Source organism: Aquarana catesbeiana, linkage group LG12 (genome assembly GCF_042186555.1).
Source record: "Aquarana catesbeiana isolate 2022-GZ linkage group LG12, ASM4218655v1, whole genome shotgun sequence".
Taxonomy (NCBI): Eukaryota; Metazoa; Chordata; class Amphibia; order Anura; family Ranidae; genus Aquarana; species Aquarana catesbeiana.
Genome location: NC_133335.1, coordinates 28934730 through 28959020, shown reverse-complemented (window position 1 = coordinate 28959020; position 24291 = coordinate 28934730). Strand labels below are relative to the sequence as shown.

Sequence of the window (24291 nt, the reverse complement as noted above, 5' to 3'; positions counted from 1 at the left end):
ATTCTTCTCCTCAGTATTCACGAGTGAATCGGGGGCCTTCAGTAACCAAAACTGCAGTGTTTATCCTCATGACACAACACAGGAAGCACCTACATGGTTAACAGAGGATTAAAATTAGACTTGAGAAACTTAACATTAATAAATCACCGGGACCAGATGGCTTGCATCCGAGGGTACTTAGGGAACTCAGTCAGGTGATTGCCAGACCGTTGTTCCTATATTTTACAGACAGTCTATTGACTGGAATGGTACCAGCTGATTGGAGAAAAGCCAATGTTGCACCAATATTTAAAAAGGGCCCAAAAAACATCCCTGGGAATTACAGACCAGTTAGCCTAACATCAATAGTATGTAAACTCTTGGAGGGGATGATAAGGGACTATATACAAGATTTTAGTAATAGGAATGATATCATTAGCAGTAATCAGCATGGATTCATGAAGAATCGTTCTTGCCAAACCAATCTATTAACCTTCTATGAGGAGGTGAGTTGCCATCTAGATAAAGGAAGGCCCGTAGACGTGGTGTATCTGGATTTTGCAAAAGCATTTGACACAGTTCCCCATAAACGTTTACTGTACAAAATAAGGTGCCTTGGCATGGACCATAGGGTGAGTACATGGATTGAAAACTGGCTACAAGGGCGTGTTCAGAGGGTGGTGATAAATGGGGAGTACTCAGAATGGTCAGGGGTGGGTAGTGGGGTTCCCCAGGGTTCTGTGCTGGGACCAATCCTATTTAATTTGTTCATAAACGATCTGGAGGATGGGATAAACAGTTCAATCTCTGTATTTGCGGACGATACTAAGCTAAGCAGGGCAATAACTTCTCCGCAGGATGTGGAAATCTTGCAAAAAGACCTGAACAAATTAATGGGGTGGGCGACTACATGGCAAATGAGGTTCAATGTAGAAAAATGTAAAATAATGCATTTGGGTGGCAAAAATATGAATGCAATATATACACTGGGGGGAGAACCTCTGGGGGAATCTAGGATGGAAAAGGACCTGGGGGTCCTAGTAGATGATAGGCTCAGCAATCGCATGCAATGCCAAGCTGCTGCTAATAAAGCAAACAGAATATTGGCATGCATTAAAAGGGGGATCAACTCCAGAGATAAAACGATAATTCTCCCGCTCTACAAGACTCTGGTTCGGCCGCACCTGGAGTATGCTGTCCAGTTCTGGGCACCAGTCCTCAGGAGGGATGTACTGGAAATGGAGCGAGTACAAAGAAGGGCAACAAAGCTAATAAAGGGTCTGGAGGATCTTAGTTATGAGGAAAGGTTGCGAGCACTGAACTTATTCTCTCTGGAGAAGAGACGCTTGAGAGGGGATATGATTTCAATTTACAAATACTGTACTGGTGACCCCACAATAAGGATAAAACTTTTTCGCAGAAGAGAGTTTAATAAGACTCGTGGCCACTCATTACAATTAGAAGAAAAGAGGTTTAACCTTAAACTACGTAGAGGGTTCTTTACTGTAAGAGCGGCAAGGATGTGGAATTCCCTTCCACAGGCGGTGGTCTCAGCGGGGAGCATTGATAGCTTCAAGAAACTATTAGATAATCACCTGAATGACCGCAACATACAGGGATATGTAATGAAATACTGACACATAATCACACACATAGGTTGGACTTGATGGACTTGTGTCTTTTTTCAACCTCACCTACTATGTAACTATGTAACTATATATAACAGATATAACAGTTTACGCAGCGCTTTACAATGTAGAGGGGGACAGCACAATTACAGTACAGTTCAATACAGAAGGGACAGGAGGGCCTTGCCCGTAGAGCTTACATTCTAAAGGGAGGGGGTGGTAGTACAAAAGGTAATAGATGCGGGGAATGATTTGATGGGGGGGGGGGGGCTCGGGGACAGTTGTTAGGTGGGTGTAGGATAGGCTTCCCTGAATAAGTGAGTTTTCAGGGATCTCATAAAGGTGGACAGGTTAGGGGCTGATGGGATATACCGGGGCAGGGAATTCCAGAGGATGGGAGAGGCTCGGGAGAAGTCCTGAAGGTGAGCATGGGAGGAGGTAACAAGGGAGCTAGAGAGCAGGAGGTCCTGGGAGGAGCGGAGGGGACGATTTGGGTGATATCTGCAGATGAGGTTGGTGTTGTAGCTGGGGGCGATGTTGTGGATGGTCTTGTATGTTGTGGTTAGCATTTTGAATTTTATACGGTGGGGTAGGGGAAGCCAGTGAAGGGATTGGCAGAGGGGGGCAGCAGTCACAGATCGATTAGTGAGGTGTATTAGTCTAGCAACAGCATTCATAATAGACTGAAGGGGGGATAGCCTTCGTAAGGATAGGCCCTTAAGGAGAGAGTTGCAGTAATCAAGGCGGGAAATAATCAAGGAGTGAATAAGTTGCTTTGTGGTGTCATTAGTCAGGAAGGGTCGAATTCTGGAGATGTTGCGGAGGTTAAGACGGCAGGATTTAGCCAGTGATTGGATCTGGGGGCTGAAGGAGAGGTCAGAGTTAAGGATTACACCCAGCACCCTGGCAGTCATGGGGGGGGGGACCGGGAAGGAGGAAATATTACAAGCTCAGTTTTAGAAAGATTGAGTTTGAGATAGTGGCGTGACATCCATACCGATATGTCATTCAGTAAGTTTGAGATCCGTGAGGAGATCGAGGGGGTGAGTAGAGGAGTGGAGAGATAGATCTGGGTGTCATCGGCGTAGAGGTGGTATTGGAAGCCATGGGAGGTTATCAACTGGCCAAGGGAAGAGGTATAGAGAGAGAATATAAGGGGCCCAAGGACAGAGCCTTGGGGTACCCCAACAGAGAGAGGAAGAGGAGCAGAGGAGATGGAGTTGTAAGTGACACTGAAAATGCGCTGAGATAACCAATAGGTGTGTAGATGTAGGGCAGGTTTGTTACTCTGGGTTTGTTAGTGTGGGTAAAATTAGTTCAGGGCTAGGCCTGAGCTGTGAATCTAGGTCAGGTCAGGGTTCAGTGAGTCGGGGCTGCATGACTCCTCTTGACAGCTCCTCTGGTGCCCCCCCCTGGTCTAGAAGGTTGTAGAAACTTCCTGAAGTAGTGGGTGGAGGTTAGGAGGAGCTGTATGAAATATTTATGAGGGCCTCAGCAAATCCCCAGTAAAGGGCTGGCAGGTGGCAAGGCTTACCCCATAAATAGGCATGAGCCATGCCAGCAGGGCAGTACTGTGAAAGATGGCGATATAGTGCTGTGGAGGTTGTCGGTGGCCCTCTGGGGTACCCCCTAGTCTGGGGTGGGGGGTGACCTTAGGCTGGGGCTCCGGTGCTGGGAGGATCCTGCCACAACACATGGAGGAAGCCTTTCCTGGAGGTACAGGAGCAAGTGGAAGGACAGTGTGAGTAGAGCAGCCCTACTGCGGACTTACAAGGGGGGGAGACTGCCACATGTAGTCAGTTCTCCCTGAAGACCATGGTGTGCCAAGTCTTCATCCCTTCCCTGGGAGATCTTCTGCAGAGTCAGCTGGGTGGGCTGGTAAGAGTCAGTCTGGAGGACTGTGGAGGAAAGGTAGCCTGGAGGGTTAGGAAAAGGGGCAGCTGCAGCCAGGTGGGTTGGCAGTGCCTGAAGAGGTGGTACTGGAACCAGTAGCCACAGGAGGGGAAGTATATGCTGATCACTGGGTTCTGCTACACAACAAGAGACTTTGAGTTCCTGCCTGCAAGGGGCCATTGCTAAATCTGACTGCGCCTGTCAGATCCATTTACAGTGATCCAGCTGGAGTCTGCAAGCAAGTGTGTGCAGGAGGAGTGCCAAGGAGTCTGTATACAGACTGTATATTGGAAGATGTCCCTAAAGTTGCTGAAGTCAAGTGGGCATCCCATAACCTCCCATCCCCATCCAAGTTATTATCACTCAATAAACCACAAAAACAAAGTCACAGACTGTTCTCTGTCTCTGGAGTGCTTGTGAAAATGTGGTGTGCCTGGCTGTGCAGGGTGAGGAATCCCAGTATATCTGTGGCTCCTTAGGGGGTGTGCTACACGTGCATCCACGCCTATGCATCCAACATTCTGAAGAATGATCTGACGTTAGAAGTTATCAGAATGGGTTCATAAATATAGCTTTAAAGCTAGGGCTTTCCTTTAAGCAGGTCACATGTTCTGGTTCAGGCGGTACATATCCAAATGCCTCTAGTGCAGGAGAACAGGTAAAGGTGGAGGCTTATTTCATATACTTTTACATGTTTATCAAAGGAGTGGTTAATAATTATTCTAACAGCACAATTGCTGCAAGCAAGAAAGAGATTTCAGCTTTTAAACAGTGTTTGTGGTTAAAATAACTGAATGTGATGTCATACACTCACACTTATAAGTGGGAGCTTTAGAGATAGTTAAAAGATAGTCTATCATTGTTTTAAAAGACCCGTAAACTAAAAAAAAAAAAAGGTATTTATTTAGTTTTCACAATATAAGATACACAGAGAAAGAAAACACAATACTGGCGCTTAAGGCACATAAGGGAATACAAATACTTTTCTCGTGCCGGAAAACAGAAAGCCCCAACCAACATTCACACATACACATTCAAACCAGCACCACATACGACCCCATAGCAGCGCCACATTCCCATAGGCCCCCTATTTGACGGAAAGTTCTGCATGGAACAATACCTTGCCAATTTGCTGCCATCCATCGGACCAGTATTCCTAAATTACATTAGTGGAAAAAAATTTATTGAGTAAGCTGCAGTGATAGGACATCCCCCCAGAAGGCCTCAGAGACATCCAACCATGGCTGCCATATTTTGGTAAATTTCTTAGGGCATGCCCTACTTTTATATATCAACTTAAATTTGGGTAGAACACCATGAACAATACGAAAGAAAGCATGAGCCGAAAGGGGGCCAGCATCCTTCCAATGCAATAAAATAGTTTTACGAGCATAAAATAACAGTATACGTAACAGATTCCTAGCATGTGTACAAGGAACATAATCATTGAGAACACCTAAGAGTCCAACTTCCAGAGTGTAAGGTATTGGCAGGTGAAGTTTGTGTTCGAAAAAGGCAAATAAATCCTTCCAAAAGGACAAGGACAGGACAGTTCCAAAACATATGAAAAAAATTTGCAGCAATCAAGTCACATCTAGAACAAGCAATATCCAAAGCCAATCCCATCCAAACCTACCTGGCTGGGGTGTAGTGTAAGTGATGTACAAACTTAAATTGAATCAACTGATCAGCAGTGCTGATTATGTCCTGAAAGCCTATCTCAGTAGCCTCTTCCCAATCCTCCTCAGAAAGCTCGGGCATCAGCAATAGCCGTTTGCGATGAGAGTTCTGGAAAGGATCAGCCCCCATCAACTGGAGGCGACCATAAAAGGTTGTCACAAGTTTGGAGATTTATGGATAGGACAGGAGATCTTCAATGGAAGATTCCCTGAGCTCAATGGTCAATAAACCAAACTGCGTCCGAATGGCATGCGGCAATAAGAGAACTTATTTTCAATGCCATGTTTACGTCTAAGTGTGTCTAAGGTCACTAAATTATTATCCTCAACTATATGAGAGAGGTGAGTAACACCAACCCGACCCCACTAGGGTGAGTCTGGGTGACCAAAGAGCTCAGGGAGATTAGGATTCCTCCACAAAGGGGTCTGTGACGACATACCCAAAGAGGACTGTGTCAGAATGTCCCCCTCTCCCTCCAAGCTATAAAACCAACATCAACAGGAGAAAATTGTGAGCCCCCAGATCATTTTGACCTATGTAGCCCGTCCTTGAGAGAGGTGGAGAGTCCAAAGAAAGCCGACAAAAGCGCAGTGGAGGGAGTCTGAGGATCAGAGTGTAACCAAGCATGAATGTAGGTGAGTTGGGAAGCAATAAAGTAATTCCTTAGATTTGGGCACGCCAACACTCCCATGGCTTTAGCCGCCTGCAATGAGGACTTGGCTATAAGAGGTTCATTGCCATTCCAGAGAAAAAAAGATTCCACCTGTACAAAGAACCGATCATCCAGCAAAGACTGACAATTTTGCAAAAAAAAAAAAATTTCCAGGCTGCAGAGCCTGGACGATGACATCACCCATAGGCTTACTATGGGGCAGCCGTTGTCGGCTGTCCCTCCCCTCCACTGAAGCCCGCACTGGACGTCGGTCATATGACCGGACTGGAGTGGCTCCAGAATAGGTAAATATAGACATCTTTTCTTTTACATGTAGCTCATTCCTGGGGCCCCTGAGGACTAATGGTGACCTCCAGGCTTAGGGACAGCTGACATCCTTATGTGTAGAGTGGGTTACAAGGCATGATGGGTGTAATGCAAAGTAGATTGATGGGCGCCAGACACTTCTTGAATGCAAAGAGATTTATTGTCTCTTAAACATAACTGTGGGAGAGAGGGTTGGGTCAGGACACCCTTAAGTAGATGAAATGTTAATTGGCAGACTCCGAGACTTCTATAGGCAGACAGCCTTGCAGGGAAAAGTATCCATCTAGACACCACATCTGCATGAGTAGGACCGCTGTCTCCTATGGCAACAATCTTGAAATAGTTTCTAACAAAGTTTTTCATGAACTCCTTCACTTCTTCTGCAATCTTCTTCTGTAATCTCCTATTGTAGATCTTCACTCAACTGAGCTCCCAGTCTATCACTTAGACTTGCTGATCCACTGCCACTGGATCCCCTGAGCTCTTCCAATCTTCTTACTCAATATCTTCCTCAAGCGTCACCCCCACGTCCCTGCTGGGTCCCTTGCTTGGCACTCACAGATACTCTTCAAGTCAAGTGCCACCTCCACTGGCTGGGTCCCTGGCTTGACATTTGCTGAAGCTTGGTGAGAATACTGCTCTAGTACCTGCTTCAGCTACTCACAGTGGTCCCCAGTAATAAGGTGGATGGTCCCTTAGTGGCAACAGCTTCCCTTCCACCTCCAACCACAACAGGTTCCCCGGCCGGCAGAACCTTTACGTCTGGTTGGACTGCAACCCACAGTCACAACCCTACGCTGTTCTCTTGCTTCTGGATAGGCCCTTAGACAGCCGTCCAGGAGGCACAGAACCCAGATCATCTGACTCCATACAAATAAATAGACTCTCCCAGCAGGCCAAGGGACCCAAGAAAATCCCTGCCCATTGGCTCAGACACCCCAATCATTCCTAATCTGTCCTTGCAATGCCCTTGTCTTATCTAATGCCACCAGATACCCGACCATCTAGTGACAGAAGAGAGAAGTGCAGAATCTCCATAATTAGGGTGAAATCAATTGACCTCCTATCAATTGGCCAAGGCAACTATCACTTGGCAAATAAATTTACTAGCAACCCTGCCTAAACATCAGGGTGCTACACACTTTAATTAAAGAGAGCACAGGACAGAAGCACAGGACAGGAGAAAGGCAAGAGGGACATCGACCAGAAATAACAGGTAAATATATAAGCAGGAGGTGGACCATTTTATTGGTGAGACCAGAACAAATGTACCCACATCACTTAAAAAATGAATATTTTGCCTTGAAATATGTGTTTTATGTTACATTTTTCCTGGAAACTGGCAAAGCAGGCCTGCATCCTAATGTGTTGATCATAACAGCTTATTAGGCTGTTTCCCAATCTGAAGCTCAGTGTGGTTGTATTGAATGAAAACAGCTTGCAATATCGCAATTTGTTTAACTCTATGCCAAATGCATTGTTAAACGCCTGCTCAGGTTCATTGAGTATAAAATATTCAGTGCGGTATCAATTCAGGCCCACGTGACAAACCCGTCTTGCAAGTTTCAACTCAAACAGGTATTTGCACTTCAACTTAAACTGTGTTTGTGTTATAAGTAAAGGTGACATTCAGGGAGGTCCAAAATGCCTGTTAAATTCCATATACCATCAGCTGGTAATAGACTCACAACCTCATTTTACCAGGGGTAATTTAAAAGGTCACTACATGCAAGTCACAAGTTGCCTTGTGTAAAATAGGTTTTAAAAAAAAGGAACCTGACCTGGCCTAAAAGTTTCCTATGATAAACAACAACGTTAAAATACAGGGACCTTGTGCTGCCTTATGTCAGCCTTTGGATACCTGTGTTGCTGTCGAGCCCCCTTGGATCCAAGGCTAGGTCAAACATGGGGTCTCAACTGCAGTCTTAGTGAAGTTTAAGCCTTTGAACCCACCTTCTGTCATTCATATATCAAAGACCAGAACCTTACTAGTTGGTAAAGGTTTTGTCATGTGACAGCTGAATGACAGGGGGTGGAATTATGGACATGTCATTCTAGTGATTCTATAGCTGGTGAGAACCTGTGGTGTGGCTTTGTTGCTGCCCAAACCAGTTAGGTGCCATTACATCCATCCGGTTTTTTTCTGACCAGTGAGGGGGTAATCGCCATTAACCACTTGACCTTTCGGTAGATTTCCCCCCCTTCATGACCAGGCCATTTTATGTGATACGGCACTGCGTTAATTTAACTGACAAGTACCCAAATAAAATTTACGTTGTTTTTTTCTCCCACAAATAGAGCTTTATTTTGGTAGTATTGGATCACCTCTGCATTTTTTGTTTGTTGCACTATAAACAAAAAGAGAACGACAATTTAAAAAAATATATATATATTTTTTACTTTCTGCTATAAAACATATTTAAAGCGGAGTTCCACCCAAGAATTTAATTTCCACTTTAAAGGAAGGTGACCCCCTGACATGCCACATTTGGCATGTCATTTTTTTAAGGAGGGGAGCGGAAACCCTCTTTTTAGAGGGATCCAGCTCCCACTTCCTCCCGGGGCACCGCGGCGCCGGAAGTCATTTCACCTCTCCCCCCTCCCTCTCGGCAATCATCTGGGATACGTCACAGGTCCCAGAAGAGTTTGAGTAGGGATTGGCTGTCCAAGGAGCAAAGTGCCAAAAGAGGAACGTAAAAAAAAATCCAGATTTAATTTTCTATCTTATATACCGTAATTAAAATCCAAAACATTTCAGGGATTTAAATTTAGGATTAGCAATTTTTCCAGGATCCCTCCAATTTTATCAGTCCAGCACACACTTTGTTCAACAGTATCAAGCCCTGATGAAGGAAGACCCTTTGAAACACCCTAATTGTGTTGGCTTTTTTTGGATATAAGAGTTGGTATAAAATAACATTTGGACTTTATATGTTCTGCTTTTACTGCTTTCCTCCTTGCGCACCCATTACCATATAGACAGTGTAACATGAGCCAGAAGGTAGACGTTTTTTTTCTCATAGAGAAGTCATTGCTCCATATGCATTCTAATATTAGGATCCAGGGGGCTCTGTAGGTTCACTGGGATCGATCTGAACACTAGAACAGCTATTTATAGGCAGCATAATAAGGTAGCTGCACTTTAGTGTGCTTTGTTCTTTTTGTATGTTTTAGGTCAGGTCAGGGTTACTATAATAATTTTTCTGGATGAATAGCTGAGTTCTTTAACCAGGTACCCAAGAAAAAAAAAAAAACACAACCATTTTAGCTGGTGCCGCCATACACTGCAATATTTGAGATAATATGCATTGTTCAGACTGCAAAGCAAAAATCCCCTGGCACTTTGCTCAAGGTCAGCTATAAACCTAAGACAGCTGGCTGCAAGTTCTGTCCAGATCTCAAATCAATTATACTCCTCTGGGTACTTCTGTCACTTCCCCATGCACTATGAAGGATTGTTTCTTTTTCTTATTAAAAAATGGGAGGATAAGATACATATCTGCAGAGAATCTCACGCAGGAATTTAAGTAATAACTCTCAAATTATTATAACTGTACAGACTTACTCATAAATAATATTGGCCGCTGTATTTAACGTCGGTTGCTTAGACTGACTTGATTGGCAGCCCTGTCAAAAGCCAAGAATACTGATAGTACACAACGTCCTCAATGCTGTGCATAACAGTATTAAATAAAGGAGCCCAGCAATTGTGTCTTCTATCAGAATGTGTTATTTGCTATTGTTTTGCACTCCCAGTAGCTGGGGCACAGCATGTGTTACTAGTGCGTGGTCAATAAGGTCAGGCCTGATGGGTTTTACTTCCTCTTTATTTCCCTGCAAAGGTAAAGCATAATGGGCTAGTATGCATCGCATAGTAGCCCATTATTTGTCACTTACCTGAAACCGAAGCCTGCAATGTCACCAATGTCCCCACTAGCAGCAAGCGTCCACATTCACCCCTCTTCCTTCCGGGGCCGAGAACTCAGTGGGGACATTGGTGACATTGCAGGCTTCGGTTTCAGGTAAGTGACACATAATGGGCTAGTATGCGATGCATACTAGCCCATTATGCTTTACCTTTGCAGGGAAATAAAGAGGAAGTAAAACCCATCAGGGTTTACTTCCTCTTTAAAGTGTTACTAAATCCACAACCGTATAATCAATCTGTATATGCAGTAAAGCATGCTTGTCATACTCACTGTGGAACCTAAGGGATTAATCCTATGCATTGTGTAAAAAGGCTGTGTGATCCTGTCTTCTCTGATCCTCCCCTTCTTCCACTGTCCCCAATCCATCTGCTGATAGTACGGAGCCTTGGAGGCACTCTGCACATGCTCAGTTTGGTATGTATTCCAAGAGAGTTTTTTTCTTTTTTGGGGGGAGGGTCAATATGATCAGCACAAAGCAAATCAGACCCCTGACCCTCTGTCTAGACAGAGGGTCAGGGGTCATGCAGCCTCATAGGACAGTCAGAGGAGAATGAAAACTCCTCCTACAAGCTTTAACCAGTGCTCAGCCGGACACTGATAGAAGTCACAAGACTGCTATATACTGCTGATGAGAAAAGGTATCTAGCAGTTTATATTTTAAACTAAAAATAACTGCATTTCCATGTTCTGTGTACTGTGGGAGACTAGATATAGTAAATCCAGGCTCCTAGGATTATGCAGGCTCCTAGGATTATGCAGGCTCCTGGGATTATGCAGGCTCCTGGGATTATGCAGGCTCCTGGGATTATGCAGGCTCCTGGGATTATGCAGGCTCCTGGCAGAGCCCCACTGGATAGAGTAGGTATAGTGATAGGAATGGGTACCTTATGAGGAGGGAAAGAATTGGTTTCACCTTACAGGGTTTCTCTTCTGCAAGCTTCCTAAAAATGTTTCCCTCTGGCATCTGGATAACTGCAAGGAACAGATGTCCTGCTTCCAGCTATTGTTATCTAACAACCTGCACCCACTGACAGTCAATGTTCAGCTAACAATTTTCTGCCTTGCCCAATTTTTGGAAGATGTTGAGAGAAGTGGCGTCAACAAGGCCACCCATGGCTCAAATTTCAGCAGGTTAATCAGGAACTGGTTGTGCATGGCCAGCTTAAGGATATTTAAAGAGGGGATGGCTGCATATTGAGGAATAGAGATAAATGACATGTAGAGTCTGCTGATGGACAAGTATTAGATGGCTGTACATTGGGGGGGGGAGAGAGAAAGAGAGAGAGAGAGATTCACTTATTTTTTTCTTCTGCTTGTTTCTTTCTCTTCCCTTCCCTGTCTCTTGAATACTTTTTGAAGGGCTGGACGATAAGCAAACTAAAAATACTGTTGATGATTCTGATTTATTTGCTTAATGGAAAACTTTTTTTTTTTGTTGTGTAAATTTATGTTATGTTTCTCTCTCTTTATTTTTTTAATCTGTTATAAAACTTTCAAACATAAAATCTGATTATAAAAAATAAGGGGAACACAGGAAGGGGGGTGTTGCAATGGATGCATACAATGCCTTGGAAAAGTATTCATACCCCTTGCAGTTTTCCACATTTTGTCATGTTACAACCAAAAACGTAAATTTATTTTATTGGAATTTTATGTGATAGACCAACACAAAGTGGCACATAAGTGTGAAGTGGAAGGAAAATGATAAATGGTTTTCAATTTTTTTACAAATAAATACCTGAACAATGTGGCGTGCATTTGTATTCAGCCCCCTTTACTCTGCTATCCCGAACTAAATACTGGTGGAACCAATTGCCTTCAGAAGTCACCTAATTAGTAAATAGAGTCCACCTGTGTGTAATTTCATCTCAGTATAAATACAGCTGATCTGACGCCCTCAGAGGTTTGTTAGAGAAACCTAAGTGAACAAACAGCATTACGAACCCCAAGGAACACACCAGACAGGTCAGGGATAACGTTGTGGAGAAGTTTAAAGCAGGGTTAGGTTATAAAAAATATCCCAAGCTTTGAACATCTCACGGAGCACTGTTCAATCCATCATCCGAAAATGGAAAGAGTATGGCACAACTACAAATCTACCAAGACATGGCCGTCCACCTAAACTGACAGGCCGGGCAAGGAGAGCATTAATCAGAGAAGGAGCCAAGAGGCCCATGGGAACTCTGGAGGAGCTGCAGAGATCCACAGCTCAGATGGGAGAATCTGTCCACAGGACAACTATTAGTCGTGCACTCCACAAATCTGACCTTTATGGAAGAGTGGCAAAAGAAAGCCATCGCTAAAAGAAGTCTATAAGAAGTCCCGTTTACAGTTTGTGAGAAGCCATGTGAAGGACACAGCCAACATGTGGAAGAAGGTGCTCTGGTCAGATGAGACTAAAATTGAACTTTTTGGCCTAAAATCAAAACGATATGTGTGGTGGAAAACTAACACAACACATCAGCCTGAACACACCATCCCCACCGTGAAACATGGTGGTGGCAGCATCATGTTGTGGGGATGCTTTTCTTCAGCAGGGACAGGGAAGCTGGTCAGAGTTGATAGGAAGATGGATGGAGCCAAATACAGAGCAAACTTAGAAGAACACCTGTTAGAGTCTGCAAAAGACTTGAGACTGGGGTGGAGGTTCACCTTCCAGCAGGACAACGACCCTAAACATACAGCCAGAGCTACAATGGAATGGTTTAGATAAAAGGATATTCATATGTTAGAATGGCCCAAAGTCCAGACCTAAATACAATTGAGAATATGTGGCGAGACTTGAAAATTGCTGTTCACAGACGCTCTCCATCCAATCTGACAGAGCTTGAGCTATTTTACAAAGAAGAATGGGCAAAAATGTCACTCTCTAGATGTGCAAAGCTGGTAGAGACATCCCCAAAAAGACTTGCAACTGTGATTGCAGAAAAAAGTGGTTCTACAAAGTATTGACTCAGGGGGGCACCATACAAATGTACCCCACACTTTTCACATATTTATTTGTAAAAAATATTAAAAACCATTTATCATTTTCCTTCCACTTCACAATTATGTGCCACTTTGTGTTGGTCTATCACATAAAATCCCAATAAAATACATTTACGTTTTTGATTGTAACATGACAAAAATGTGGAAAATTTCAAGGGGTATGAATACTTTTTCAAGGCACTGTATAAGGGTGCTGGCAGGGTCTGCTGGTGGATGACTATGAGAAATACTGGTGTGGCTGCACATCACAGAGTGTCTATTTGTTTCTATTTAAATGGCAGTAATTCATATTTTCGACTGATTACTGATACCTTTTTTTGAGAATTCACAGCAGATGCTGCTGACCCGCAGTTGCTTTTGCATTCCCATAGACTTGTACGAGGAGAGAAGCAATTCTACAGTAAACAATCCCTGTGGACCCAGGCCCTAACTGTTCCATTGTTTACAAATCAACCCTTCTCAGTTTTTATAGTTTTATAGAATAAAAGATGTGTGTGTGTACAATAAAGAATTTTCTTTAGGAAAATGCCCAATGACCAAGGCCAACAATCATTGTGGCACATCAATCTTTCCCTACCATGATTTGGCCAGTCGGTTTTTCTTGCCTTGATATGACACAGAATCATAAAGAGCGACTGACTGAGGAGTAGGACAAGTCTGTTCAAGAGCCGTTGTCTTGCGGCCTGTCTGAACGAGACACGAAACAATGCAGTCTTACCACCAGCTCTACTAGTTTAACCAACACAGCCCAATTCACTTGCTCTTTCCCAGGACGTTTTTCTCACGAGTCTTTTCAAAGCATGCCTCGTCCTGTACCTCAGTACATTACACGACAAAGAATAAAGGACCAACAATCCCAAACTGACACTCTATTTTTCCACAAATACACTACATTTGTAAAGCTTCACATTTTTTTTTTTTACAGATAATAAGATATCTGACAATTTTTTTATATTTGCCATGCAGCCTATTATTCGGGGGGCTTTGTTGGAGCGGGGAATCTGTCCATTAATCCCTGCTGAGCGGATGGCTGGTCCATGTCCACTCTGCTTTTGCAGAACAGACATAACCCGCTGTCCTCTATGGGTGGTCAGATGTAAACAGACCGCCTGTGCATTTACACCCGACCGCCATCTGATCCGATCCACCAGTTCGGGTGTCGGCGGGTGTCAACGGCATAGCTCCCAACTGTCCCATTTATCGAAGGACTGTCCCTGATTTGGAACAGTCCTTCTGTCCCTCTTTGCCCCTCATTTGTCCCTCATTTTGGTCAGATCTATATAGTATATAAAATGCTATTTTTATCTTTCAAAAAGTGTTTCCCCAGTGCTAAACCTTTCATCCAATTTCTAAATTGCTGCATTTGTACATTTTAAAAGCCAATATAAAGGAATAGTTGCGGTTAAAAAAAAGTCCTTGTGGATTTAATTAAAGAGGAGCTCCACCTTAAAAAAATTATTAAAAGCCAGCAGCTACAAATACTGCAGCTGCTGACTTTTAATAAACGGACACTTAACTGTCCCAGGGTCCAGCGATGTCGGCAGCCGAAGCCGATCAATCGATCAGCTCTCGGCTGCCCCCGCCGCCATCCTCGGTCAGGGAACCGGGAAGTGAAGCGTTGTGGCTTCACTGCCCGGTTCCCTACTGCGCATGCGTGAGTCGCGCTGCGCCTCTGCACTGGTCCCCGTTGTGTTCTGGGAACTGTGTGTTTCCCAGAACACAACGGGGGGGGGGCTGGCATCTGCAGATATTTAAGCCCGGAAGTGGCTGCAGATACCTGTATTAGACAGTTATCTGCACCCCCCTCCCCCCTGAAAGGTGCCAATTGTGGCACCAGAGGGGGGGAGGTATCCGATGAGCGGAAGTTCCACTTTAGGGTGGAACTCCGCTTTAACCTTTTTTTTGGTTAATTCTCCTTTAAGGGGGTGTGGCAGGGGGCGTGTCCTATGCCTATATAGGTTTGTTAGTAGGTGTCCCTCATTCCCATCTCAAAATGTTGGGAGGTATGGTCAACGGACACATGTCCGTTGACGCCCCCTGCTCCATAGAGACTGGAGGGTCTGATCGGGTCCACCAGAAAAACTGACAGGCAGACCGGATCAGTTCTCTAATGTGAAAGGAGTCTTAGCTGAAAGTTAGAGTAAGTATAGTATACTCAGTGTGCAAATAATTTGAGTTATTGTTGCAGTGTTTACCTGTGCTTTGCCCACTGTGACTTACATAGGGCTGAGGACTCTCTCCCCACCGCCATGTGACAACAATGAGCATCCGAGCAGCCAATCACTGTGTGCTAGCACCGTCATGTGAGCAGAAAGGGAATAAGTCACATGCTTCTTCGCACATGGAGCGGTTGAATAGAGTGGTGTGGAAAAGAAAAGAATGCAAAGGTGAGCAAAAGCAGCTGCTTTGCTCCATATAAAACTTTAAAATCATATTTTTTATATGAGTTTCAAACACCAAATAAAGTTGTTATTTGTTCAAGACAAAAAAAAAAAATTTTAAAAATCGAATCATTAAGGGTTTTTGACGAATGCAGCTTGCATTCAGGTTTACATTTACAGGTGTAATCTGCTTGCATTAAAGAGTAACTCTACTTTTGTTGAGAAAAAAACATTCCCCCCTGGGTGATCTATGTACATTGCAAGGATTATAACAACCTTTGTTGCAGATTCCTACCTTTTGTTATTCTGAAGAAATCCATGTGTGTTTGTCTGTTTCTCTGGGCTCAGTGGGTCTAATAAGAGTGGTTTCATAATTATCAGTCAGCTGCGGCAGCTGCAGAGCACTAATGAGGATATCTACTGGGCCTGCATCCCTTTAGACGGGTTTCTATTGAAAGTATCTCTACAAAAATTACATTTTTGTTGCAGGGGATGCCTGAAATCTGACTTGTATTTTAGGCAGACTTCTGGGAAAATCAGTGAGCCAATCACACAAGCAGGAAATGATGTTTCTGGGGAGTGGTCAGTACATTCTGTGTACAGAACTCCTCCAGGTAGCCATATTGCAATGCATTTATAGAAAATTACAGCGGCTGTAGATTGAAAAGGAAAGGTCATTTTTAATAACATTCAATTACAATATGACTTGTATCGCAATTGTACACGCTACTGTATATTATTTTTTCTTTATTTGCTATTTTTTTTTCCCCACGAAAGTGGAGTTTCCCTTTAACAGTTTGAGATGCTTCTGAGATCATTCGCAGGTGACTTTAACCCGCAATTGACCTCCTTCTAACCTGCAATTGACCTTCAAAGAGGCATCTACCTACTTCATGCTTTTGCTTTCCCATTGACTTGTGTGGGAAAAATCCACCATTAAGATGAGCAAAATCCCATAGACAAAGGCCCTAAATGTATTTCTTTTAACACAGTTGGTATAATTAACCGAACTGAACTTTAAAAAGGGAGAGGAAGGGCTAGGACAAGGAGCCGGTCAGGCAATGCTGTGTTGCAAAGTTCCGTCAGTTTAATTCCCCGTACACACGTTTGGACATTCCGACAACAAAATCCATGGATTTTTTCCGACGGATGTTGGCTCAAACTTGTCTTGCATACACACGGTCACACAAATCTTGTCGGAAATTCCGAACGTCAAGAACGCGGTGACGTACAACACGTACGCCGAGCCGAGAAAAAATGAAGTTCAATAGCCAGTGCGGCTCTTCTGCTTGATTCCGAGCATGCGTAGCACTTTGTGCTAGCCAGCACTGGCAATTCCAGTATTTCACTACAACAGGAAGTGGATGATTAAATCAGCAAGAAGTAACACCTTACCTAGCACCTCCTTGTCATGGATGTCCTTCAGTTTGTGTAGAGCTTCGCTAAAGTTCTCATTTGCCATGTTGCCTTCAGCAGTAGCCAATATCTGTAGCAATCATTTACTTGTTGTCCCTGAAAAAAATATAAAATAAATAAAAAACAATTCTCAGAGTGGTATTTTTTTTTCATTTTTTTATTTAGTTTTAGCAATAAAAGATATAAAACAGTGGCTGCATATAGAAAATGACAACACAGTGACAAGCAGTGGTGGTAAGAAACAAAAAAGAAAAAAAAAAAGCAGTAAACAAAACAATAGTGCCTGTGACTAATAGCATACTCCACACACTAAGGAGAGTCCAGGATGTAGAAGAGGTAGCATGATGGTACATTCCACACACTAGCTCCTACAATGGAGGATGAAAAGCGTAACTAGTACATTTGAATAATCTAGATTAGGGGTCTGCAAACGTTCTGAAAAAAGGACCTGTTTATTGTCCTTGAAGTGTTAGGGGGACCAGACTGTGGCCAGTGGGTTTAGAAAATGCCCTGGTGTCATTTAGAGTAAACAGTACCCCATAATTGCTTTTAGTTGAAGGAATAGTGCCCCATAATTGGTTTTAGTTGAAGGAATACTGCCCTATTGTTGGTATCAATGGGAGGGATGGTGCCCCATCATTGGTGTCTGTGGGAGGAACGATGCCCCATCATTGGTTTTCTGTGGGAGGAATGATGCCCCATCATTGATGTCTGTGGGAGGAATGGTGCCCCATCATTGGTGTCTGTAGGAGAAATGGTGCCCCTTATTAATGTCTGTAGGAGGAATGGTGCCCCATCATTGGTGTTTGTGGGAGAAACGGTGCCCCATCATTGGTGTCTGTGGGAGGAATGTAGCCCCATCATTGGTGTCAGTGCATGGCATGGTGCCCCAAGGGCCAGATAAAGGCAAGCAAAGTGCTACCGTTTGGAGACCAGTGATCTAGATAATCACAGAATAGCTCATATCTGAGTTCAAGTAAATGAACAATAAACCACAGAGATTATAAGAAGACCATGGTTAGGCTTCATGTACATTAGCCCACATTTACCACGGCCATGGGAAAAACGCAAAACGCTGCAAAATCGCAGAAAAACTGTGTAACAATTTTGCCACCAGCAGTCAAAATGTTCCTATCCTGAACGCGATTCTTCCACATTCAGGAAAGGAAGGTTGAAGCTCACCTAAATCCAGCATCTCCTAAACTCTGCTAAATGTCTATGTGTACATTGACACATTAGCTTTTATGGGGTTGAGTTTAGGAGCTTTGGCAAAAAAATGCCAAAAATCCTAAAGTCGGGTTTAGGGGCTGCAAGTGTAGGCTAGTGTACATGAAGCCTTAATCGGAGACGGTGAGAGGAAACGCAACCCACCCTCCCCACACCTTATCAAACTTACAGTCAGGTCCATAAATATTGGGACATTGACACAACCACAATGGATTTGAAATGAAACGAACAAGATGTGCTTTAACTGCAGACTTTACGTTTTAATTTGAGGGTATTTACATCCAAATCAGGTGAACGGTGTAGGAATTACAACAGTTTGTATATGTGCCTCCCACTTTTTAAGGGACCAAACGTAATGGGACAGATTAACAATCATCCATCAAACTTTCACTTTTTAATACTTGGTTGCAAATCCTTTGCAGTCAATTACAGCCTGAAGTCTGGAACACATAGACATCACCAGACGCTGGGTTTCATCCCTGGTGATGGTCTGCCAGGCCTCTACTGCAACTGTCTTCAGTTCCTGCTTGTTCTTGGGGCATTTTCCCTTCAGTTTTGTCTTCAGCAAGTGAAATGCATGCTCAATCTGATTCAGGTCAGGTGATTGACTTGGCCATTGCATAACATTCCACTTCTTTGCCTTAAAAAATTCTTTGGTTGCTTTCGCAGTATGCTTCGGGTCATTGTCCATCTGCACTGTGAAGCGCCGTCCAATGAGTTCTGAAGCATTTTGCTGAATATGAGCAGATAATATTGCCCGAAACACTTCAGAATTCATCCTGCTGCTTTTGTCAGCAGTCACATCATCAATAAATACAAGAGAACCAGTTCCATTGGCAGCCATGCATGCCCACGCCATGACACTACCACCACCATGCTTCACTGATGAGGTGGTATGCTTTGGATCATGAGCAGTTCCTTTCCTTCTCCATACTCTTCTCTTCCCATCACTCTGGTACAAGTTGATCTTGGTCTCATCTGTTCATAGGATGTTGTTCCAGAACTGTAAAGGCTTTTTTAAATGTTGTTTGGCAAACTCTAATCTGGCCTTCCTGTTTTTGAGGCTCACCAATGGTTTACATCTTGTGGTGAACCCTCTGTATTCACTCTGGTGAAGTCTTCTCTTGATTGTTGACTTAGACACACATACACCTACCTCCTGGAGAGTGTTCTTGAACTGGCCAACTGTTGTGAAGGGTGTTTTCTTCACCAGGGAAAGAATTCTTCGGTCATCCACGACAGTTGTTTTCCGTGGTCTTCCGGATCTTTTGGTGTTGCTGAGCTCACCGGTGCGTTCTTTCTTTTTAAGGATGTTCCAAACAGTTGATTTGCCACACCTAATGTTTTTGCTATCTCTCTGATGGGTTTGTTTTGTTTTTTCAACCTAATGATGGCTTGCTTCACTGATAGTGACAGCTCTTTGGATCTCATATTGAGAGTTGACAGCAACAGATTCCAAATGCAAATAGCACACTTGAAATTAACTCTGGACCTTTTATCTGCTCCTTTTAAATGGGATAATTAAGGAATAACACACACCTGGCCATGGAACAGCTGATCAGCCAATTGTCCCATTACTTTTGGTCCCTTAAAAAGTGGGAGGCACATATACAAACTGTTGTAATTCCTACACCGTTCACCTGATTTGGATGTAAATACCCTCAAATTAAAGCTGAAAGTCTGCAGTTAAAGTACATCTTATTCGTTTCATTTCAAATCAATTGTGGTGGTGTATAGAGCCAAAAAGATTAGAATAGTGTAAATGTCCCAATATTTATGGACCTGACTGTATGAGGTATACCTCTATTCAAGTAAGTTGCCTTAAAAAAGGGAAGGGCCCTGTTGACCAACACCTTCCAAGCTGCTAATGTTGGAGCTGCAGCCTTTTTCCATGACGGCATAATAAGTTCCCTTGCATTAGAGTGGTCATTTTTTTATGTGAAAAACAAATAAAAATGTTTCGGCATAGCTACCCTATCAGCACTGGAATTGTCAGTTCTGTGCTGACATCTAACAGTGTGGTAAGTGCGCTAAAAAAGTATATTGATCAGCTTAAAGCTACAGTTAACCAGCTTTGTCTGAGTGGGGTCATCACAGGACTGATTTGTTTATCTTGCAAGAAAAGAAAATCCCCCTTCGTTGGGACTTTGTAGGCAACAACCGCACATAGATAGATTAGAAAATATATTTATTGTGTATATATAAAATCGTTCAATCGTAAAATGATGATTGGTTTAAAAAGACATATCAGAGAATATACATATTACAAAATCAAAAAAGAAAAAAGACAAAACACACGACAGGTTACATGATTTGCATGACATGGAGCACTGCAGAGCAGGGTGACGCTCAGATGGTTCTCTTTCCCATAGGGAGGTCTAATGTTAAATGATTCAGAGTATGCTATATATGGATAAGAAGCCACATTGAGGCTTCGGATAGCGTTACTCCTCAAACCCACAGACTTTGTTGGCAATTTGCTACGTATGATTCCCTGTGATCACCAGGCGAAATAAATGGGCGAGCTTTTTCCTTTTGACATTAACGTGTGATACTGGTGTTCTTGGTGGGCACCTATCGACACCCACGCTGACAGTGCTTCATTCATTATTTTTTCAAGTTGCATGATGGAACATTTTGCATGTAAGACAAAAACTATGACTGCATATACTCTTACCAAATACCCCTGACGAAGGTGCTTAAACCAGAAACGCGTCGGGTACCGGAGACCACTCTGTACCGGAGAGTAAAATTTATTTTGTCATGCAAACCATGTAACCTGTGGTGTGTTTTGTCTTTTTTGATTTTGTAATATGTGTATTCTCTGATATGTCTTTTTAAACCAATGATCATTTTATGGTCGAACGATTTTATGTATACACAATAAATATATTTTCTAATCTATCCATGTGTGGTTGTTGCCTACAAAGCCCCAATGAAGGAGGGTTTTCTTTTCTTTTCTTGCTATATAACAGGAATGTGGCAACAACACACTTGCCTGACATGGTGAAATCCTCGCTTTGTTTATCTTTTTCACAAATTTTTAAGATTTTATAACCGGAAGGAAAATCTCCGTTGCATTGTGTTTGTGTGCAGCTGACAACGGAATGCAGCGTACTAAGATAAATGACATGAATGGTAGCTGGAAAATCATATAATGATTTATACTGCTGGCTTGCGCCTATTTAGCTCATGTGCAAGTGTAGGCCCAGCCATCTATAAAAGTGGGAGATCTTCTGGGTGAATGGGCAGGGTCGGCAGCAGTACAAGCTGGGATCTTAGGTTGTAGGGTGTGTTTAGCTGACAGTTTTGGAGCTGTATGCAAAGCGTTTCCCTTTACCAATTATACAGAAAACGTGTTATTTCAGTTCATGTTGACTGTCTGGTTGAACTTGTGAGCACCGACTTTTAACTCCACCTCATTATAACAAACATGCTTAAAATGTCAATCTGTATTTATTCACAGTGTCTGTCAGTGGCAGCCCATCCAAAAGGGACGCAGGGGTGCCGCCCCTCCCTATCCATGCGTCCGGCCCCCTAATCTATATGCGGGCCCCGGACGCATGGATTTCAATGTTTTTTTGTTTTGTTTTTTAAGCACGTGATTAGAGCCAGAGGCTCTAATAGGCTTCAAAAAAGGGTGGGCTCGGGGGCGCAGAGCACTGCGCCCCGAGCACACCCACTTGTGTGACAATAGTTATTTTGTCACACTGATTTTCCTCCCGGCCAATCAGGAAGGGGGTCATGAGACCCGTCACCCGATTGGCCAAAAGGAGAGGCTATGTGATTGGCCGCCTAGGAAGAGGAGGGAGGAGAAATATAGCGCACAGAGGAGAGGAGGGAGTGATGCAGCAGGGTAGGAGGAGATGCAGGGGAAGCCGCCGCGACCCAAATGGGGTAAGCGGTGCGGGGCCAGGTGGCCTGGCGACCAACAAGGGGGGGTGTCTGTGGGTGCATTGTTTGCTTCCCCTCCCAAAAAATATATCAGCTGCCACTGATGTCTGTTACTAAAACTTTTTTAGTGCTTTTATCGTTGAATCAATGAATCCGCTGTGTGGTGTTAAACTTAAACAGCCCATAGCAATGCGTTGCCGGTCATCCAACATGGTAGACTTGGCCAAAATCACTGTCTATGTGGTCAGTTACATGTCTATCTGCTTTTGGGGGTAACATCGACTAGCAAATAATTTGCGGGCTTGAAATAATACTCGAGTAATAGGGACATATGTATTTTCTGGTAAAGCAGCCTCGTCCAACATGTTCAATAAACATATCCATGGATCTTCTGCTAAAGTAACCTGAAAAAAGGATCTTATAGTAGTCAGAACCCCTTGCCAGTATCTATGAAGTTTTGGACATCTTCACATCATGTGGATCAAAGTGGTAGGGCCACTGTTACATTTAGTACAATAGAGATTTTCTCTATGATGCCAGGCAAATAGTTTATTCTGGAGATGTTTAGGTGAGCATCGTGCTTCATGTAGTTGATGCCTCCATAGACATTCTATCCAATATTTGTTTTAACATATTAATTCTCCAATGATATCTCCTCCTTGAAAGGTCTCTGGCATTTGCATGGACACAATAAACACCAAAACAAAGGTCCACGCTTCGCAATCGGCAGATTTTCTCCATGTTTTCACACCTGGAGTGAGCATTCATTTCCTAAAGCCCCTCTGTCAAAACTATGCCAAACTTTATTCTTCCACCGACATGAATGGCCAGTGTTGCAGACATAGCTAAGTGTGGTGACTAATGTTGCCCCGAGATATCTGGGCAGTGAAGGGACACACCTAACAAAGCATGCATGAGAGTAGGGAGTTCTTGGTATTGGTCACAGACATTTAACAGTTTTTCATGCATTTCCGTGGTTTGCTCGCTTGTCGTTTGCAGAATTGAGGTAGTGTATGAACACCCCACAGTTGGCTACGTAGGCACATTTTTAAGTTGCATACAAGAACTATACTTAAATAAGTGCCATGTCAGTGCCCGTACACATTTATGTCTGACTTGGCTCTGGCTTCATGCCTATTCTGGGTTAGAGTACATTATAAAGCAAGGGTGAAGATGACAGCCCTGGGGTGCTTTTGACACCTTCTAGTGAGGTCTTTGACTTAAAGCATAAGCTGCATTGACTTGGGAGCTCTGAACACTAGTCTGTGCTTCAGTGCAGAAGATTAAAAGTGGCTAGGCTTGATCAAATGTAATGTAGCGCTTGGTTGCTACTAGTAACTAACATCCACCATGTCACCCTGCTGCCAGACCTCCATCTATCCCTTCTGAGACAATGAACAGTCATTTTGCGTTGTTTTTGTTTTGCTTATTGGGGAATATAACTTGTTTGGGGGAAAGGAAATATAAGATGCCCATGGAACAATTGCTTTGCCATCATGTTTAAGAATTAGAACAAAAGGTTGAGCCGTAAAGTACTGATGTACACATAATATCTATAGGCGCTTCCCCTGCACAACACCATGCAGACTATTTCTCCTCCTCTGCGTATCTCCTGCAGACTGTTGCTCTTAGGACTTCCACCCTCTTGCACAAACTTCCACTGTAGATCATTACTCTTCCTGTCACATCGTCCTCTTTTGACAAAAGAGACCACTCTGAACAGTCCCAGTTGCTGGCTAGAATTGGCTGCACTGTTACTAGGCCAGAGATCTACAGTACCTCTCCCTGGCGGGCTAGTAATTTAATAGCATGTGCTGATTGGTGGACTACTGCTCCCAGGTAGTCTGGCCTGCAAATCCTGTGCCCTCAGGCCGCAGCGATTTGACACTCTCCCCACAGTCTCTCCTCTGGCCTCACACCCAGCTCCCCTGGCATGCCTCATCCAGAACTCCACTGTGGTCCACTCACCAACCTTCTCCTGCCCTGAGTCCATGATGGAGAGTTTTAACTGGACATACGTTCCAGCAGTTTCTCCAGCTTCTCTGTTCCAGAACACTTCACCCATAACCGTGTAAAGATGAAGATGAAGCTCCCTTCCAGCTCTCCTGGGCTCCTCCGCTATGCCTCGCACCCGCCCCCCCCCGATTGGGATGGGGTCCCTGCTGCTGCCTAGTACTCCATTCTCCACGTCTCCCGGCCAACAACTCCCCCCCCAGTGGGCTGTTACCCCAGCTTATATGGGAGGCCTGACCCCTTCCAATTCCAGTTGGGGATTGGTCAGGGCTCCTCACATGAGC

General features: G+C 43.7%; 1 protein-coding gene across 3 annotated transcripts in view; it reads right to left on the bottom strand.

The window, feature by feature from the left end:
* The window catches only part of RBBP8NL (RBBP8 N-terminal like), a 70812-nt gene that overhangs the window by 27598 nt on the left and 18923 nt on the right, over window positions 1-24291 (bottom strand). For all 3 annotated transcript variants that reach the window (XM_073607504.1, XM_073607505.1, XM_073607506.1), the window contains exon 2: window positions 16853-16969. In XM_073607504.1, the coding sequence (XP_073463605.1) occupies window positions 16853-16919 (67 nt within the window). In that variant the 5' untranslated portion in view covers window positions 16920-16969. The remainder of the gene's footprint in view (window positions 1-16852; window positions 16970-24291) is intronic.